The 21,599-nt window shown below is 39.2% G+C and overlaps 1 protein-coding gene across 2 annotated transcripts in view; it reads left to right on the top strand.

Annotated features, from left to right (window-relative positions):
- Crebrf (CREB3 regulatory factor) overlaps positions 1-21,599 on the top strand; it is a 52,009-nt gene that overhangs the window by 5,750 nt on the left and 24,660 nt on the right. The window contains exons 1-4 of one of the 2 annotated variants that reach the window (XM_076856335.2): positions 7,840-7,959; positions 13,574-13,758; positions 15,615-15,740; positions 17,330-18,416. In XM_076856335.2, coding sequence (XP_076712450.1) covers positions 13,750-13,758; positions 15,615-15,740; positions 17,330-18,416 — 1,222 coding nt within the window. In that variant the 5' untranslated portion in view covers positions 7,840-7,959; positions 13,574-13,749. Of the gene's footprint in view, positions 1-7,839; positions 7,960-13,573; positions 13,759-15,614; positions 15,741-17,329; positions 18,417-21,599 lie in introns of those variants that run through there. The other variant, XM_076856334.2, reaches the window with a different exon arrangement.

Raw genomic sequence — 21,599 nt, 5'->3', positions numbered from 1 at the left:
AAAATAATAGCAAGACACCTAGCACCCTACTTGTGTCATGTAAAATGAGGTGGAGTGTAATCCCAGCTACTGGGTAGACTGAGGCAGGAGGATTGCAAGTTCAAGGAAATGACAAAAGACTGGGGTTGTATAGCTCAGTGGTAGGGCACCCCTGGGTTCAATTCCCAGTGCCACAAATAAAGATTAAGGGAGTTGCACAGTTTTTTTTTTTTTTAAACTGCTTTTGGGTAACATTTCCAACCTTACTGTTGAATCCTTTACTGGAATTGCTGAAAGACCAGGAAGGAAGACATCCTTTGTGGTCCAGTGTTATAGTATTTTGGGAAAAAAAAATGTTCTGAACATGAAGGATGGGGACTTCTAACTCTGTCTTGAAACGTTGGAGAAGCCTCACTGAAAAAGTGGCATTCAAACTGAGTTTTGAAGAATAGTGAAGGAAGCCTTCTGGCCCAGTTGAGATACAAGGGTACAACATGTATAGGTAGGGCTGGTTCTAAGGGGGCTTGAGCTAAGGCAGAGGTGGGAAGGATGGAAGAGGAAAATTGACGGTAGGATGTAGGAGGAAAGAACTGGTTTACTTTTACCTTGCCCTCTAATTCTCTTGGGCCTGCTCTAGACTGTCAAGTTGCTCGGACTCTTTGTTTTTCTCTTCTGTAGCCCTGACTTTGGTTAGTTGGTCTTTCCCCTATTTTTTAGATTTTTTAAATCTCTAGTCGAAGTCTGACCCAATTCCTTCCTCTCTTCTAATCTGCAGGTACAGTACCTTTCATTTTGATCCTGTGTGTCCCTTACCTTCATTTGACTGTGGCCTCATTCTCATCCTTTGTTAGATTTTCATTTTGACCTGTGCCTTTCCTTCCTTTTGCTTTATTTAAAAGCAAAACAGATAAATAGATGTTTTCACAGTCTTTTTTTTCTCTGATTACCTCTTGGGAAATCTTATAAAATGAACTAGTCTTTTTTTTTTTTTGGTATTCTGGGGTTTTGAACCCAGAGGTGTTCTACCACTGAGCCACATCCCCAGCCTCCCCCGTTTTTTTTTTTTTTTTTTTTTTTAAGATAGGATCTGGCTAAGTTGCAGAGGTTGGCCTCTAATTTGAGATCTTCCTGCCTCAGTCAATCCAGTAACTGGTATTATAGGTATGTGCTCAGCATATCAACTGTCCTTGACACCCATCTAAATACTAATCTCTGTTTCCTTTTATAAAACATTTTTCTTTATATTCAAAGATGCCATTTCTCATAGGCAACAGTGCAGAATGTGACTACTTGTGGGCCAACTTTCTCCTTTCTATTCACCTTAAAATTGCTTTGTGTAAAATTCTTTTGAATATTTGGGTTTCTTCCAGATTTCAGTAGTTAATATATATATTGAGATCTAGTTGGGTGCAGTGCAGTTAATCCCAGCAACTCTGCAAATAGGAGAATCACAATTTTGAGGCCAGGCTTAGCAGTTTAGACCCTTTCTTAAAAACAAAACAACCAAAATACAAAGACTGTTGATGTGACTTATTTGTAAAGTACCCTGGATTCAATCCCCATATCAAAACAATAAAATAAAATTTTTAAAATGAAATCCAATTCAAATATTCCCTCCCCCATAGGCTTTCCCAGATTGTCTCAGGTAGAATTGGTAGTATTCTAGTCTGGTTTTCTTTTTTTTGGTACTACTGGGGATTTAAATGCAGAGCCTTTTGCATGATAGAAGTGCTCTACAACTGAGCTATCTCCCCAGTCTTTTTATTTTTAAGCAGGGTCTCACTAAGTTTCCCAGGCTAATCTTGAACTTGCCATCCTCCTGCCTCAGCCTCCAAGTGGCTGGGATTACAGGTGTGCACCACTATACCCAGCAATTTTCTAATGTTTTCTAAGTAACTCTTTTTAAAAATTAGCCTTATTTTTTTTTTTAAAGAGAGGAGAGAGAGAGAATTTTAATATTTATTTTTTAGTTCTCAGCGGACACAACATCTTTGTTTTGCATGTGGTGCTGAGGATCAAACCCAGGCCGCAGGCATGCCAGACAAGCGCGCTACCGCTTGAGCCACATGCCCAGCCCCCCCCAAAATTAGCCTTATTAAAGTATAATTTACATAGAAATTTCTTTTGATACCCAGCACTCCCCCCCCAAAAAAGAGTTTCTACAAATACATGCTGTCATCTAACCACCACTAGCTGTGTCTGAAACATCTCCCTCACTGCAGAAAGGTCCATCTTGATCCCTTAGCAGTCAGTTCTCCCCCACCCCTGGCTCCAATCACAGATTCACTATATATCACTGTGGTTTTGTCTTTTTGGAATTTCATATAAATGCAATCATAGGGTGTGTTGTCTTTTGAGTCTGACTTCTCTCACTTAACAGTGCTTTTCAGGTACTCATGTTTTGTTTTTCAGTTGCACCCTTGTTTTTATGTATCGGATATACCATAGTTTGATTACCCTGTCATTTGCCAGTTGAGTATTTGGGTTGCTTCCAGATTTAAGGCTGTTGAGAATAAAGCTGCTATAAACATTCATGTAATGATCACTTAAATACCCGTCCTAACATTAACTACCTTTTATTTGGAAGTCAAGTTGCAGTGCTGTCTAGAGTGAATGTCCTGGAGTTAGCTGTCTTCACAGACCTTGTCCTGCCCTGTGGTTCTGAGCATTTCTCAGCTTAGATTCCCCATCTGTAAAATGGGGCGAGGTGGAGCCTGAAGCAAGCTGAAGAGCACATTTTTGTTCAAGTCATCATCTTACCAGGACTATGTACCCAGTGTTGTCAGATCTCATTTTTCACTCTCACAAAAGAGTGATATTTGATATCAGGAGTCAGAAATTTTCCTCGAAATTTTCCAGTTAAGCATTGGCAGTTAAAATTAAAAAGTTTAAAAACCTGTGTGTGGGCTGAACAAAACCAATCTGTGGGCATTGATTTCTGGCTGCAGTCCAGTTTGAGACCTCTGCTTTAAATCTTTAGTTAACTTTGTTTTCTGTTTCTAAATGTACTACTACTAGTAGAGTGCATTTATTAGGTTTCTGTTATTTTGTTTTATAGCTTAGCTTAATAGCTTGCTGGTTGTCCCTCCTCCCAAATTAAAAGCAAATGAATGGGGTGCGGTGGTGCACTGTAATCCCAGCGGCTCAGGGGGCTGAGGCAGGAGAATCTCGAGTTTAAAGTCAGCCTCAGCAAAAGCACGGTGCTAAGCAACTCAGTGAGACTCTGTTTCTAAATAAAATACAAAATAGGGCTGGGGATGTGGCTCAGTGGTTGAGAGCCTCTGGGTTCAATCCCAGTGCCCACCCCCCCACACACACACAAAATGCTAAGAGCATGATGGAGGGCTGGGACAGGTTCTGGTCACTCTTCATACTTCTCTGAGAGCAGCTGATTTTATTCAGTGCTGTTTTCTCAGAAATTAGGATACTCTGCCTCCCTTGTTTGATTTTGAACCATTTCGAGACAAGTATGGTACATATCAAACACTATAAGAAACTAAAGTGTTATGAGTATACACTGACTTTTACATATGTTCTTCAAGTTGCCCAGAATCTATGGAGAAGCCACAATATTTAAAAAAAGTGATAAATCATGTAATTGCATAGTAGGAGCAGTAATCTCTCTGGAGGCTCATTGCTCTTGTAATTTATCAAGTAATTCTTTATATAAAGATGACTAGTTTGCAAGTTTATGAATTGCTTTGCAAATACAAAGATTATTTTGCTGATTAAACCAGCATAATTGACAAATCACCCTCATAAAGCTGGGGACAGGGTGTTAAATGATCTGAGTTGCTTGGGTATCCCTTTCACCCTAATTCCAGGCAGCTGGGTTTTCGCAGTAATTAAGTGGGGAATTTAGAAAGATTCTGAGTTGAATTTAGGTTTATACCATAACTGCATCATCTCAGGAATTTCATTATCAAGAAGGAATCTGAGTAAAAATCACCACCATTTATCGAGTGTCTGTTTTGTGCTCCAGCCTGTGTCACAGTATCCCTACAAAGTAAGACCTGGAATTCTTAAAAGAAGTCAGGTAGGCATCTGGAATGAAATTCCAAATATTGGCTTGTAAAGAAGAGCCTTAAGAGTTTGCTTCCCTAAGAAGAAGGCTTTCAGGGGTATTAGAACTAAAGAGGCACTCAGCCCTCCTGTGTATTGGAACACTGGCTGTGGAACTCCATGTAGGACACCTTGTCGTCCGGTGTCCCCAGGTTCCAGATAGCTGTTGTACAGTCTTGTGCTGGTGGTGTACCCTGTATCACACAGTAGGAAGGAATTTGAAAATTGCCTCCAGTGTATGTACATGCCTCTTTCAAAAAAGTTGGATCTGAGAAAGAAGGGAGGGAACCCAGTCAACCTGATGGTGGGCATGGATCCCTGCAGTAGGAGCCTGGGATGTAAGGGTATATCTGCCAAATCCTGTGAGGGCTGTTTCCTGTGTGCTCTAATGTGTTCTCAACACTCTGTGTTTGTGCTGCTACCTTTCATTGTACTCTTCTCTTTTTTGCATTGGGTAGATTTCTGCAAAACAACTTAGAAAACCAAGTGATTCCTTAAAACTAAAAAAAAATTTCAATTCTGGGCATTAAACCCAAGGCCTCATGCATACTAGGCAAGTATTCTACCACTGAGCTACATCCCCAGCCCTTTTTTATTTTGAGACAGGGTCTGCCAGAATTGCCCAGGCTACCCTCAGATTTGGGGTCCTCCTGCTTCAGCTTCCTGAGTTGCTGGGATTACAGGCTTGCACCACTGTTAAAGATTCAAATCTTTGCTGGGCATGGTGGCACATGCCTGTGATTCTAGCAACTCAGGAGGCTGAAGCAGGAGGATCCCAAGTTTGAGGCCAGTCCCAGTAACTTAGCAAGGCCCTATCTCAAAAAAGGGACTGGGGATGTAGCTTAGTGGTTAAGCATCCCTGAGTTCAGTCCCTAATACAAAGAAACAAGAGATTCAAATCTTTAACATAAAATGGTGTGTGTGTGTGTCGAGAGAGAGAGAGAGAGGAGGAATATGAGAATAATGTAACACGTTATCAGTTCAGTGCCTGGATTCAGTGTATTTAAATAATTTTTAATCCTACTCCTTTCTCTGTTTTTTTCCTCATTAGACAAGAATTATCTCAAATCTTTAAAATCAACTGCAAACAGAACACTTAACTGGGGATATTGAAAATTCAGGAGTTCAGTTTTTAATATTTTACTATATGTTACCACAGTGGTTCAAGATTCATTAATAAGCTACTCAGATACTTTGGAGTATGTTAGAGATGCTCAATAAATAGATTTTGAATGACAACTTTTTGTAATGTCCTCATTTTGTATGCAGAGTGTCATACCTGGTTCCTTTTCTATAAAGACCTGTGGTCTTTTACATTCATTCCCAGCCAGCTTGTTTGAGTCTTGTTCTGGGAAAGGCTCTACTGTGGACCTTAGTGAAATAGACAAAAGATAATGGTCAGCCTCAAAGATTTTGCAGTCTGGTAGTAAGAAGCAAGGGGCTGGTGAGGCAGAGGAAGAAAAATGTGAGCAAGATAATGAAAGCCAGAGTCTTACTGTTTTGGGATCTTTAGTAAAGTGGGATTATAAGTACCTCAAGGATTTGGAGTGATGGGAAGATCAATCTAGTATTATTGTTTATTTATAGAAGAGTAGTGGATGATGGAGTTGAGAACCCAGCACAGAACCTGGTATCTGAATATCTTAGATATCCAAGAGATGTTTGGGAGTTGCTGAAGGCAGTGGATTTTGAATTGGGGCCAGAGAACTGGAGAGAAGGAAAGGCTAAAGGCAGGAAGACCGTATGTGGTAAATTTAAGTTGATGGGAGCCACATAAAGGCTGAGTGAGTGTGAAGGGCAGAGTCAGATGGATACATTTGTGCTCAGCGCAAGGTAAACAGCTAGTGTACCTTAAAGAGAATCTGCATGATTTAATAAAGCGACTGGGGAGGAGGATAAGAGAGTCAACCCTGAGATCAGCCCTCTGTGCCAGACTGTCAGAACAGCAGGCTTGGGTGAGATAGTGGGATGTTGTGTGTGAGCAAACCCAGAGGTGTCCTGATCCCAGAAGGTTGGCTCGTGAACTCTTGTGTTGGGGCTAAACATGGATGACTGGGAGGCCAGTAGACATCATCTTTGAGGGGTGAGAATAGAGATGGTTTCTATGCCTATAGGTTTGCTTAGAGGCGTCTGTTCATAAATTTTTCTTCCTTGCTGAACTTTTTTTTTTTATTAGTCCAAAAAAGGGTTGGACAGGGGAGAGGTGACAGTACTTACCCTGACTACTTCACTGAGATACTTTATCAAAGTACTGGTTCTTGTTACTTCACCAGGTTTTATCAGTGTGATTTGTAATCTGTAAACGGCCACCCAAATATGAACTCTGAATGTGTTGTCCCTGGGGTAACCAGCAGTCCCTGAGGTTAGAATGCATTCTCTGCTTCTGACTGGAATTGTTCTTGCTCTTGTTCCCTGAACAGCTTAATTACCAGGGGCCTAGGTGGCAGAAAGTCTCCAGTATCTTCTAGTTGATTATTCTTAAAATAAAAAGTAGCCCTTTCCATAAAACTTGGATTGATCCAGAGTGTTGATTTATTGGTTCCTAAAGATCTTTCACTGAGCTGCCATATGTTGTCTAGCAGAAACCTTTGGAAAGGAATTGAACAAAATTCTGAGAGATCTTGTGTCTTCTCTCAAGACTATGTTCCAAGGAGACAGCACTTTTCAGATTTGGTATCTTTCTTAGTCCCTTAGGATTCTCAGTAAAATGTGGCTTTAATTATTTTGTTTAATTAAATTTTATGGCAAACTAATTCAACCCTTGTATTTTTCAAATTCTGAGTATGAGGATTAAAAAGAGTCCTTTGGATTGACCTGGATAAAGGAGTTTCAAGGTGATATGAATAGAAAGATCACAACTGTTCTGTTTTGGCTAGGAAAAGGATCCTTTTTACTCAACCTGAGGGGAAGGATATGTCTTTTCCCTCCTTATTCTGGCCTTTACTTTGTCTTAGATCCTTAAAGACTAGCAACAGCAGGACTTGGAAAATAATGAGGGTCTTTTGCTAATTATTCCTGACATAATCTATAACTATTTAGTTTGAAATTTATTTGCATGTGTCTAAATTTTGAAGTCTAGAGAACTGCTATTGAAGGGGATAGCAATCTGCCTACTATTGGATTTATAGGTTCATATTACATGATAAAGGGGGATCTTGAGTCAGGTGTGGTGGCACAGGCTTGTAATCCTGGTGACTTGGATGACTGAGGCAGGAGAATCACAAGTTTGAGGCCAGCCCCAGCTACTTAGCAAGGCTCTCAGACACTTAGTGAGACTCTGTCTCAAAATAAAAAAAATGGGCTGGGAAAAAAAAAACAAAAAACATAATGACAACAACAACCAAAAAAAAAATGGGCTGGGAGTATGGCCCAGTGGCAAAATCCTGGGTTAAATCCCCAGAACCAAAAAAAGGAGGGGAAGGATCTTGAACAGCAGTATATTCCTCCCATTAGGCAGTCTTAGCTTCCTCTGTGGTTTGGAGATTTGGGGATCTGATTTCTGCTGCACCAGAAAGTAGTGGCTTGATTTAGTAAGCATCTGAAGCACTGTCAAGACTATTCTGCTCAAGTCTTGCAGAGAAGTTTTTTTTTGGGATGATCACTGAGCTACAACCCCAGCCTTTTTTTTTTTTTTTTTTTTGAGACAGGGTCTAAGTTGCTGAAGCTGTCTTTGAACTTGAGGCCCTCTCACTTCAACCTCTCAAGTTGCCGGGATTACAGGCACACCACAATGTCCCCACTAGAAAAGTTCTCAAAAGGAAAAGAATTGTTGAATGGGACCTGTTAAGTACAGCAGGGTGGCTTGATGATGTGGCAGATGGATCCTGATTGGCTGAGGTGCTTGGACAAAGTGAAGAGCTGTCTTTCTTGTCACATAAAGAAGTCCATAATGGGGATACCTTTCAAATTAGCAAGTCGGTGAGTGGTTTGGTTTTCTCTATCTGTCCTCTTCCCCTCCTCCACTTTTGATCTCCCTTCCCTTCATTCTTCCAATCTCTTCCTTTCCTTCTTTAAGCCTCAGGATAAATGGTTTGTTTAAATTAGGTCTTGAGACAGTTCCCCAGCTCTTAGAACTGTGGATCTGGCACAATTTAAAAGCAGTGGAGCAAAGACCAGGATCTCTGACCACATGAAAAAAATGTTGAGCATTTCCAGCAAAGCTTAGGAAAGGTCAGAATGAACCATGTTATATGAATTATGTAACATCATTAAGTAATGGTATTCTTAACCTAAAAAAATTAGAAAAACATTTCATTGTGATAAAATATATATTTATAATTTTAACCATTTCACTTATGATAAGTACATTGACATGGTATGTCATCTTCACCATATTTGTTTCCAGCACATTGTCATCATCCCAAACGGAAGCTCTGAACCCATTAAATAACTCTTCCAGCCCTTGGTAATCTACTTTCAATCTTTATGAATTTGCCTTTTCTGGACACTTTCTATAAATTGAATCATACATTATTTGTCCTTTTGTGTCTGGTTCATTTCACTTAACATAATGTTTTCAAGGTTCATACTGGTTGTAGGATGCATCAGAATTTCATTCCTGGGGCTGGGGCTATAGCTCAGCTGTAGAGTGCTCACTCAGTGTGCATAAAGTCCTGGGTTTGATCCCCAGCGCCACAGATAAATAAAATTTTATATAATTTCAGTATTTCTAGGGAGGACAAACTAACCCAGCCCTAATAAATTCATCTTAAAAAGGAAGAATTTTATTCCTTTTTATGACTGAGTTATTCATTGTTTTTGTGCTGTGGTTTGTTTATCATAAACATTGTCTATTGGTGGGCACTTGAGTTTGTTCATGTCTTTTGGTTTATGAAGAGTGCTGCTGTGAACACAAGTTACATACCTGCCTGAGTGCTTGCTTTCAGTTCTTCTGGGCACATACCTAGGAATGGAATTGCTGGAACATTTGGTCATTCTATGTTTAACTTTTTGAGGAACTGCTAAATTATTTCCCACACCAGCTGCACCACTTTCATTCCCACCAGCCATTCTTGTTTCTCTAGATCCTCACCAACATGTGTTACTTTCCATGGTTAATAGCCATCCTATGGGTGTGTCAAATTTTTAACATTTATTCTGATCTTTGTTGGATGACTCAGAAGGGCAACTTACCATCATGAGGAGCCATTTCCTTCAGGTTACTAAAAGGTGTCAGTGGCCATATGAAAGGGAAGGTGTGGGATTCTGGCCATTTATACAGTTTCAGTGTATTCATAAGATATTTCATTGATAAAGAGGTTTATATTTTCTTGATGTGACCTTTTTAAAAATATGTGGGTTCAGGGATCAGCTGAGACCCTCAGATTGAGATGAGACACAGTTTAGGAGTTGCAGGATACATATCAGCTTTTATATTTGGCTTTTAGAGTTGCGAGTAATGGTTTGGGCAGTCCTAAGCTTTGGTAAGAAGTCCTTTGACTGTACCTATTATCTTACTCTACCTGTTGCCTTGCCTGACAGATGCCTCAACAATGCTCAGTAACCAAAACTCCAGCACAGAACCTAGTAGAAAGGGATGTGGAAGAAATTGAGATGTTGGTTGTCTTAAGTGGTCCCATTGCTGCTCAAAATTTAGTTTTTAGTCCTCCTCATTGCTTCAAAGAGCTAGTTCTGTGTTTCAGGATTGTTTTCCTGTGCCTAGGAGGTGTTGTTGAATATTTTTGAATGAGCCCAGGTACAGAAAATATATTGGTAAATATTATTTATGATGAACCATAGTTCTTTCTTCCTTGAGAAGCCCACAAAACTACTGAGAACTGGTGAGCCAGCGCTGTCAATAAAAAGAAGTGATGCCTGGGAGAATTTAGCTCCTCTGGTGTTTGCTAGTTTGTATTTCTGGAAAAAGCACTCATCTTCAGGGAGGGAGGGCCATTATAGTCAAGTCTGGGAAATGGCGCTGCTCTTGCCCCTATTGTGATTTGCGTGCATAGCAGCTCCTTGGCCTATCCAAGAAGTCCTGCAGGAGAGGTAGCCAGTCATTTCACCTTCCTTGGAACAGACATTCCTCAGTCGTACTTTGGGAAATTAGACCATTGCTTTCAATGCATTTCAGTATCAAAGCTCTGAGTAAAACATGGATATCCTTGAGAGTAAAAAAAGTGTGAAGCCATCCTGAAAAGCAGGTTGTCACACATTCCTCCTCAGTGTTATTCTGCCACTAAGCATAAATGTCTCCCTGTGTGGCTCCCTGGTATAGGACACAGTTTATTGGAAGACGGTAATGTAATGGTAACTGCTGTAGAATCCTTTATTTTTTGCTTCCACTTTCAGATGGGGAATTTTGTTCTTCATGGTTGTTTCCCAGCTCATGTTTAGAACAATACTCTAAATTTCTGGGAAATGGGTCCAAAATGTTGAGTGAGAAACAACCTAGGACTGGGAGCTCATTACTGAGAGGAGCCCCACTGCTTGGAGTAGAATTGGTGCTTCTCTCATCCTGTTTCCTCCTGTTTGATTTTTATTTATTTATTTTTTGGGGGGGGTGGGTTACAGGGGATTGAACTCAGGGACACTTAACCACTGAGCCACATCCCAGCCCTTTTTTATTTTGAGACAGGGTTTCTCTAAGTCACCTAAGGCCTTGCTAAGTTGTTGACGTTGGCTTTGAACTTGCGATTCTCTTACCTCAGCCTCTAGAGCTGTGGAATTATAGGTATGCCACAGCCTCTGTTTTGTGCTGTTTGAGAAACAAGGAGAAGCAACTTATGAGGACCTTCAGCAGCCCTTCACTTGGGAGCTTAACCCTTCACTTAGTGTGTGGCTACTCTTTGGAAACCACATCTTTGCTATCAACAGCGCTCAGCTTTGCTACCAACAGTTGTCACAAATATTGAGTTTCTGAGCTGGGCTCCATGGGACAAAGAAAGCATTGGCAAAGTATACCTATTAGTCATAATCACCCTTCTAAATTTGTATTATTACTACTTTTTAAACTGATAATCTCATTAATTCTCATAGCATCCCTATTATATAAAGGAGAATAACAGATCTCAGGTTTGTGAGCTAAGGCATAAATAAGTAACATGTTTTAATTCATATGGCTGTTTGAATTTACTCATGAGATTACAACTGGAATCAGGAGTCATGTGTGATGGTAAATCCTATAATTCTCATGACTTGGGAGACTGAGGTAGGAGAATTGCAAATTTGACACTAGCCTCATTGATTTAGGAAAAATAAAGATAAAAAAGGCTGGGGAGTAAGAGTGGTTGCTTAGCAAGTACAAATTCCTCGGTTCAATCACGAGTATTGAAAAAAAAAAAAAAGGAGAAAAACTACTTGGAGGTGGGGACGGGAAGAGCAAATAAGTTCAAGGCCAGCCTCAGCAACTCAGTGAGACCTTGTCTCAAAATAAAAAAATAGAAAGGGTTGGGGATGCAGCTCAGTGGTGGAATTTCCTTGGGTTCAATCTCCAGTACTGGGGAGTGGGGGACTGGAACCACATTTCTTTCTTTTTTTTTTTTTTTATGGATTCTGAATTTTTTAAATACCTTTATTTTTTATGCGGTGCTGAGGATTAAACCCAGGGCCTCATGTGTGCTAGGCAAGCACTCTACCACTGAGCCACAGCCTCAGTTCCGTGGAACCACATTTCTTATTGATCAAACAAGTGCTCTTTTTTTGATAACTACATTAAGTGAAATTTGGTCTTGATGTTTTAAAATAAAATTCCAAAGAAATTCTTGTATTTGTATGGAAGTTTTATGGCTTAGACAACCTAGAAGCCAGGAGAAGGTCATAGTGTTTTTGTTTTTTGTCTTGAAATGAGAAAATTAAGGCTTAGAAAGATTTTCACCTGGTGTTGTATAGCTTGCAAGTGAGAACTGTGACTAAACACTTAGCCGTTTTCTATCCAGTGTTTCTGATAAATTAGACTCATGGCAATTAGATCTTTAGAAGAAGCCAGCAAGTATATGTTGACTAGGACTCAACCCCTGCCTGAGTCTTCATCCTCAGTCTGTTACTAGTCAGTGTAAGTTTTTAGGTTTTAAAGGTTGTCAGGCTTTTCTTTCAGATCCAGGTTTGAGACCAGGATTATACTAGTTCATTTTGATGATGTATGACTTGAATTCATTGCCTTCTTGGAGCCTAAATGATAGGTCTAGAATAGATGACTGATCTTATCTTTTACAGGAATCAGGGGAAGAGTTTTGACTAGGACTGCTTACTGGTAATAGGACCAAGGTATGAAGTCATTTGAGCAAGAACTTATCTTTGGCAGGGGCAGGGTTCAGTCCACTTGGACGATTTCACTGAACTGGAAAGCACAGCTTAACTCTGTTTCTAGGCCCTGGCTGGGTATTTGACGGTGCTTCCTAGGTGAGACCAGTGAGCTGGAATGACATCCATGAGAGGAGAGCCCAACAAAGATCCAGGAAATTGTAGTCAATTTATTAATCTAATTAAATAGAACAGTTACTTAGTGCTTTCTCAACTCTTTATTTGTTCAGTAAGAGGCTTTTGGAATTGAAATAATTTACCAGTCTAGCTCAGAGAATGTATGAATTACAGAGGGCAGATCAGTTTAAATTGGCTCTTTATATTAATTTAAGAAATGTTACTGCATTTAGACTGAACCATAGCAAGGATAAGCAGCAGTCCTCCAACATCAGGGTGGGTCAGAGTCTCCTGGGAGACTTGTTTATAAACTACTCCTGAGCCCCACTCTAGGGCTTCTGTTTGGTGATGGGGCTTGGGCCCAAGATTTTGCATTTCTAACAATTCCTAGGTTGATTGTGGTGGTCCTGGGATTGCACTTTTGAGAACTACTGACTTAGGACAAGAAAAGGAGTTCTAGGTATAGCTATTTTTCTTTCTCCTCATTGAGGTCTTTACAAGCAGGGAAAGGGAATTAACCTATTAGTCTGCACCTTGCAAGACCCCATGCCAGATGATTTGCAGTCATTATTTAACTTAACCCTTGAAACCACTGGGCAAAGGAATCCCCATTCCATACTGCCTCAACTTACACCCTGTTTTAAAAACTGCTGGAGTAATTCTTTTTTTTTTTTCCCCCAAGGACAGTTTTTAGTTACATGTCAAAGAATAATATTGGTGTATACCATTACAGGTCTGATTTTTTAAAATGTGGCCCATATGTTAAATTTCATTGCTATTGTGGATTCATTACTCTCCTTGTAGATTTATGAGATATAAACATAATTTAGCAGTAATGATTTATAATTGATGATATTAAATGAGGTATGTTTCCTCTCAAGTGAATGAGAGCTTGATTTACTGTTAAGTAAAATACTTGTTCTGATCATGGGAAAGATGAGGATATATTCATTTTATCACAATAGGTTATTTTTGAGCGTTACCAGTTGGTTATTGATCAATCCTATTTTTACAAATAAGGTGAATTTCAGGATACTAGGTACAAAGACATGACTGAATTTTTGATAATAATCAGAAGACTTCCTCATTTAAAGTATTCTTTGTTAATGTTGTTTTTGAAAGGTCAACTTGTTTTCAATGGAGCTCAGTGAAGTTACTTTGTGTTGTTTGACAGAATCGCACAGAATTATTAAACAGTGACCCAAGCAATTGAGTTGAAGGCATTCTGAGGAAACCTGCTATTTATTGTGAAAATCATCTTTGATTTTGGAATAAAAAGTAAAGCTGGAAAGGAATTTACAGACGAAAAAAAGAAGTTTGAAATTGGACTCACAGGATCTGGGCTTGGAAATGCCTCAGGTAAATCATAAGGAATAGGTGCCAAGTTCTGTTTTCCTACTGTAGAAAGCTAGCGCCATGGGCTTATAAGTTCTGAGTCTTAACACAATTTGGCATGTTGCTATTATTGCTGATCTCAACTTGTTTGGAAATCGTGTCCTCCTTCCTTTGCCTTCTGTTTTCTCCCAGCCACAGCTTTGAACTCCAATGAACTTGTCACAGGAAGCATGGTGAATAGGTAGGTTAGGAAGTGGGTAGATCTGATAGCTTTATGGGGGCTAAACCAGCTCCCTAAAAATGAATCTGCTACAGCAATCCATTTTCCATCTCCTTTGGTTTCTTCCTGATTTCCAACTCCTTCCTTTCATTTATGACGGTTGAGAAGTAGTTAAAAGGAAACAGGGCTCTCAACCTCTTCCTATCCCATCTGTGTCTCACATGTGTGTGGATGCACATACACATACCTCTTGAAAAATACGTCTAAGGATGATTATATTAGGCAGTTATTTGAATTGATCAGTTCGGGTTTGAGGCAATCACTGAAACAATAAGTGGAGCCCTCTTAGTCCCTGTTCTTTCCCAAACTCCTTGCCTTTTAATGGTTAGCTCCTGAACTCCCTGTTTGTTTCAGTGCTGGGAAGAAACCAAGAACTAATGAGTGGGCAGAGATTTAGGCAGCTTTCTGTAAGGTCTGTACAGAAGTATTCCTTAAACGCGGGGAGTCAATGACTTCCAGCAGAGGCGAAGAAGGGAACTTGCTAGCTGATACTAAAAATGCCAGAGGGCCACCTCCCCCAGCCCTGTGCCACATGGACTGCACATGGGTTTTAGAATTCTTGCCCAAACAAGATTTAGTTTGTTGTTATTGACTACTTTAATTTAGGACTATACAACTTTTTCCCAGCTTAAATATTTTGAGGAAGTAAGGTCCCACAGGTCTGGAAGGGGTAGGGAAAGTGAGAGAAAGAAAGAATGGGATGGGGAGCCTCAAGAAAGAAAAATGGGAAGAGAGTATGTGAAAGGCCAGTCATGGTAAGCAGAGGGTGTGGGTAAAATCTTAAGCCAATAGACTAAAAGCATTTTAAAAACTTGTGCAGAAATTTGCAGAAGAAAAACAAAAAAAGGTAAAGAGAAACATTTATTCTTTCTCATCAGAGTTAGATTTCAGAATGAGGCCTTTGTGTTATTTGAGCTGCTTTACAAGTGTGAGCTTTGATTTTGAAGTGATTTTGGATAGATGTTGAAATGTAAAAAGGCAATAGAAAGAAAACAGAGGAGTATTAACTTTGAATGCAGAGTCTTTTTTTCCTTTCTTGTTTATTATAGAATGAAGTGTACTTCCCAGGAATCAAGATGAAAGCTACAGAGGTCATTCCCATGTTTCTGGTCACAGCCAGGAGATTTGGGGGCTATTTTGTTGATCCTATTTGTTGGAGTAAAGATGTCATAATTGTCCTCCAGTTTGTTCTGGGAAATGAGATGCTAATCGCACTCAGCAGTATAGAGTAGAGCTGATGTGAACCTTTGCAGGTCCCAGGAAATGCCAGGATTCTCTACTTTAGGAAGGATTTGAAGAAATGTTATAAAAGTGTTCATTAAGTGCTGCGCACTGACTCTGGTGCTAAATAAACTTTAATTTTTATAAGTTAGATATTATTAACAATTGCTACTATTTTTTTCTATTTTTTAATGCACTTTAGGTATTTTCCTCATGTAATTTCACAGTTAAATGCTAGTAAAAGCTCTTAAATGTTTCTATACAGTAGAAAAAAATGCAGAATTATTTTCTGAAAATAAATTGCTTTGAATGGGGTTCATGTTAATAAATTGGTCTTAAGTACTGTTTAGCTTTCTAAAATGAAATCACTGTATTATAGCCTAGCGTCAGCGGAATGGACCCACCTTTTGGGGATGCCTTTCGAAGCCACGCCTTTTCAGAGCAGACTCTGATGAGCACAGATCTCTTAGCAAACAGTTCAGATCCAGATTTCATGTATGAACTGGTAAGCATATATATATATATATATATATATATATTTTTTTTTTTTTTTATTTCATCTTTGGTTGGTTTGGGGTAAAAGTTGTGGTAGATTTTCTTAATCTATAAATGCCTGAAAAGAAAAAAAATATTGTGATATTTGATTTTTGTGACTATATGTCTAGTAATTTTAGAAGGATATATAAACCCATTGAAAATAGAGAAGAGGTTATAAGTATCTTCAAGTTTTTCATGAGGAGAATAAGAATCTGGCTTGTTCATTTGTTTGTTTTGAGGTGCTGGGGACTGAATCCAGGGCTTCTCGACTGCTAGGCAAGTGCTCTACCACTGATGTACATCCCCAGCCCAGAAGCTGTGGTTTCTTTTTGTTTTTGCCTGATTCTGGTTTTTTAGCTAGAAAATTAAGGAATGATGCATTGAGCAAGATGGTAGGATACAGAGTATGTGAGGCAAAAGTAGAAATTCAAAGTAATACTTGAATATACTTTTTATGAGATAAAATTCTTAACATCTTCTAAAAAATAATTTTGATACATATGACATAAGTAATATGGAAGTATATAAAACTGGAAAACTGAGTGCACAAAATGTAAATTTATTTAAAAATCATTGAATCATACACTTAATAAAATCATACATTACTGCAGTGAAGCTGTTAAAACACAGTTAGACAAGCTAAAACAACCTAGATGAACAAATAAACTAAAAACTTAGAGTAGAAATGGAAAACTTCCTGGTTTGTTTTCTTTCTTTTCTTTTTTTCTTATGGTGCTGGGGATTGAACCCAGGGCCTTATGCATGAGAGGCAAGCACTCTACCAATTGAGCTATATCCCTAGACCCTTCCTCATTTCTTTACTGAGCCTCCACCTTCCAGACCTTTTCTCAAAAGGTAACTACTACTAAACCAAATTTTTCCTGTGCATTTATAAACATATGGGTATGTTTCTTAATTAGATGACATACTTTTAGATGCAGTATTCTTTCACTTGCTTTTTAAACATAGAAATATATGAATTGTCTTTTTTAGGACTAACCTTCATTCTTTTTAATGGCTACAAAGTGTTACGGACTTTTAAAATCACATCTCTAAATTGCATGAGGAATATTTTACTTCCCTGTCCAGAAATTGTTACAGTGTCTTGCAAAAGATCTTATATTCTGTGGCTGAGTTCCAGCTTTCTTTGGGGTGTTCTTTGCCTCTATGTTTAATCTACTTAGGAACACATATTCTTCTGTAATGAAGGTGAGGTCTTCATTATTTGCTTCTTAATTGAAGCTAAAGATACCCTGCCAAATCCTCCCAAGACCAGGAAATGTAAACTCATTTTAGGAAGCATTCATAGTAAAGCTCCAGAGCCCTTGGTGTTTGGATCATGCCTAAGCCTCTTGAGGAACATATTTTCTCTCCTTTTTTTTTTTCTTGCCCAGTGAAATGATGATGTAGGTATAGTGGTTCAGTGTCATGTCAGTAGCGTTCTTAAAGCAGACCAGAGGTAGAGTAGTCATCTATCAGTTTGATATGTGCAAGTGGGGATAGAAGTAATTATTCTGAAAATATGGTGTGTGACTTGTTTTTTTAAACCTTTCTTAGGATAGAGAGATGAACTATCAACAGAATCCTAGAGACAACTTACTTTCTTTGGAGGACTGCAAGGACATTGAAAATCTGGAGTCCTTCACAGATGTTCTGGATAATGAGGGTGCTTTAGCCTCAAACTGGGAGCAGTGGGATACATACTGTGAAGACTTAACCAAGTACACCAAACTAACCAGCTGTGACATCTGGGGAACAAAAGAAGTGGATTACTTGGGTCTTGATGACTTCTCTAGCCCTTACCAAGATGAAGAGGTCATAAGTAAAACTCCAACTTTGGCCCAGCTTAATAGTGAGGACTCTCAGTCTGTTTCTGATTCCCTTTATTATCCTGATTCACTTTTCAGTGTCAAACAAAATCCCTTACCCTCTTCATTCCCTGGTAAAAAGATCACAAGCAGAGCAGCTGCCCCTGTGTGTTCTTCAAAGACTCTTCAGGCTGAGGTTCCTTTGTCAGACTGTGTCCAAAAAGCAAGTAAACCCACTTCAAGCACACAAATCATGGTGAAGACCAACATGTATCATAACGAAAAGGTGAACTTTCATGTTGAATGTAAAGACTATGTAAAAAAGGCAAAGGTAAAGATCAGCCCTGTGCAACAGAGCCGGTCCTTGCTGAGCCAGGCGCATGCAGATGCTGCGAAGGAGAACATGTGCTACTGTGGTGCCGTGGCAAAGAGGCCAGAGAAAAAGGGGTTGGAACCTCACCAGGGTCATGCCACCCCCACCTTGCCCTTCAAAGAAACCCAGGAACTATTACTTAGTCCCCTGCCCCAGGAAGGTCCAGGGTCGGTTTCCACAGGAGAGAGTAGTAGCCTTTCTGCCAGCACGTCGGTCTCAGATTCATCCCAGAAAAAAGAAGAGCACAATTACTCTCTTTTTGTCTCTGATAACTTGGGAGAACAGCCTACCAAATGCAGTCCTGAAGAAGAGGAGGATGACGAGGAGGATGTTGACGATGAGGACCATGACGAAGGGTTTGGCAGCGAGCATGAACTTTCTGAAAATGAGGAGGAAGAGGAGGAGGAAGAGGATTACGAAGATGACAAAGATGATGATATTAGTGACACTTTCTCTGAACCAGGTACTAAATGTTTGGAGGCTTACAAACTGACCTTTCTGTCTCTGTTTTGAAGTGGAAAGATTTTGTTTGGGTGGTTTATTTTAGTTTGAGGATTAAATGACTATATTGACCTGGATATATAATTGCTTTCTTAAAAATCTTTTTTTCTTTTTTCTTTTTTTGGTACTGAGGATTGAGGGATTGAACTCAGGGATGCTCCACCACTGAACTAAATCATTAACCCTTTTCATTTTTCATTTTGAAACAAGAGTCTAAGTTGCCAAGGCTGGTCTTGAACCTGTGATCCTTCTGTCTCAGCCTTCCAAGTGGCTGGGATCACAGGTGTGCATTATAATGTCCAGCTTGTAATTTCTTTTTTCTATTCAAACAGCTCTAAAATGATTGCTTCTCCTCATACAGTAATTCATATACTGGGTTCCTTTCTTAAATATCTTATGTTGTGACCTGATTTGTCACTGTCCTTGAGCAGTTGTGCAAAGATGCCAAGAATCTTTTGGTCTAAAATATATTACTGTCTAAATATGACCCTCTACGACAGTCATAGTATATTAGAAGTATCTAGATATTGAACCAAGTAATGATAGTTCATGTTACTCAGGCCTATAACCAATAAATCCTGTTTAATGATGTAATGGTGGGCTTTTTTTTCTGTCATATTTTTATTTCCACAGTATTTTCTCATTTAAGAAAAATAATGTTATAATTTGAGCATTGGGGAGACTCCTATTCATTTTGTACAGTGCATGTAAATAAATGGGAGAAAGAAGTTGAAACTTGCAGGGAACTGGATGACTTCAGCATTTCCAGGTTTGGGCCATTATCTTTGTAGGCTGGTGTAGTCTGTTTATTGCCAAGTGACACACAGTTAAAAATGCACAAGGAAGTGAAGGTCTTTGAGCCAGGCCCTTTGGCACACACTTATAATCTCAGTGACTTGGGAAATTGAGGCAGGAGGATCACCAAGTTTTAGGCTACCTTAGCAAATTAATGAGACCCTCAGCAACTTAGTGAGACCTTGTCTCAAAATTAAAATTAAAGGACTAAGAATGTAGCTAAGTGGTAGAGTATGCCTGGGTTAAATCCCTAGTCCAAAAAAAAAAAAAAAAAAAAAAGAAAGAAAAATTAAGATCTTCAAATTCAAACAAAAGTTATTTGCTTACCATGTTCAGCCAGAGGAAGGAGAAGCTGTGCTCCATTTGTGTACAATATGCCAAAATGTATTCTTCTGTCATATGTAACCAATTAGAAAAAATTGTTATAAAAGATTATTTGCTTAAAAAATAGTATTGAACATTTAAGATCTGCCCATCGCAAATCTTGAGTACACAATGCAGTGTTATTTATCATAGTCAGCAAGCTATATACAGAACTCATTCATCCCGCAGAACTGATGCTGTTGTCTTTGATCAACTCCCCATTTCTCCCACCTGCCAGCCCCTGGAAACCACCATTCTACACTCCACATTCTAGATTCCACATATGAGTCTGTAGTCCTCTTTCCATGCCTGGTGTGTTCACTAAACGTACCGTGCTTCAGGATCAGCCTTTTTAAAAACTTGAGTAATATTCTTCTCTGAGTGTGTGTACACATGTTTTCTCTCTCTATATGTCCACTGATGTCCTTAAAGGCAATTCTGTATCTTGGATATTGTGAATAGTGTTGCAGTAGATGTAGGAATGCAGATACGTTCTAGAGACTGATTTTGTTTCCTTTGGCTGTGTTGCTGGAAGTAGGATTGTTGAAGCATATGGTAGGTCTGTTTTAATTTTTTCTTTTTTGGTACTGGAGATCGAACCCAGGGGTGCTTTACCACAGTGTTTGATCCCCAACAATCAATCAATCTATCTATCTATCTATCTTATCTATTTATTTTTGTGGTGCTGGGGATCCAACCCAGGGCCTCACACATGGTTGGCAAGTGCTCTACCACTGAGCCACATCCCTGTCTCATTTTATTGTTTAAGATAGGGTCTTGTTGAGTCACTCAGCACCTCACTGAGTTGCTAAGGCTGAGATCCTTCTGCTTCAGCCTCCTGTGTCCCTGGGATTCTAGCCATGCAGTGTCTGCAGTGTTTTATTTTATTTTTTTTATTTTTATTTTTTTAAAGAGAGAGAGAGAGAGAGAGAGACAGAGAATTTTTTTTAGCTCTTTTTTTTATTGGTTGTTCAAAACATTACAGAGCTCTTGACATATCATATTTCATACATTAGATTCAAGTGGGTTATGAACTCCCATTTTTACCCCAAATACAGATTGCAGAATCACATCGGTTACACATCCACATTTTTACATAATGCCATATTAGTGACTGTTGTATTCTGCTACCTTTCCTATCCTCAACTATCCCCCCTCCCCTCCCCTCCCATCTTCTCTCTCTACCCCATCTACTGTAATTCATTTCTCTCCTTGTTTATTTTCCCATTCCCCTCACAACCTCTTATATGTAATTTTGTATAACAATGAGGGTCTCCTTCCATTTCCATGCAATTTCCCTTTTCTCTCCCTTTCCCTCCCACCTCATGTCTCTGTTTAATGTTATTCTTATCCTCCTGCTCTGAGAGAGAATTTTTTAATATTTATTTTTTAGTTCTCAGCGGACACAACATCTTTGTTTGTATGTGGTGCTGAGGATTGAACCCGGGCCGCAGGCATGTCAGGCGAGCGCGCTACCGCTTGAGCCACATCCCCAGCCCAGTCTGCAGTGTTTTAGGTGTGGGATTTTTTTTCAGATTTTGAAATGTTTGCATAGACTTCATTGGTTTAGTATCTTTACACCAGAATGCTCCAAAATATAGGACTTTTTGGTCATCTAGTACTCAAAAAACTTTGGATTTTGAAACATTCAAGATTTGGGGTTAGGATGCTTACCCAGCATTTTGTTCACTTTTGTGTCTGTATTTATCAGGTGAATGGGCCTGTAATTTTTCTTTTCTTTTGTCCTCTAGTCTGGCTTTGATATCATGGTAATGTTACCCTTGTAGAATGAGGTTGGAGATGTTCCCTCCTCTTTACTGTTTTGGAGGAATTTGAGGATCTGTGTTAATTTGTCCTTAAATATTTAGTAGAATTCACCACCGAAGCCATCATGCCCTGGGCTTTTATTTTTTGAGAATTTTTGATTACTGATTCATTCTCCTTACTTGTTATTTGTCTGTTCAGAGTTTTTGTTTCTTCTTTCCTT

Source organism: Callospermophilus lateralis, chromosome 5 (genome assembly GCF_048772815.1).
Source record: "Callospermophilus lateralis isolate mCalLat2 chromosome 5, mCalLat2.hap1, whole genome shotgun sequence".
Taxonomy (NCBI): Eukaryota; Metazoa; Chordata; class Mammalia; order Rodentia; family Sciuridae; genus Callospermophilus; species Callospermophilus lateralis.
This window is presented reverse-complemented; position numbering and strand designations above follow the sequence as displayed.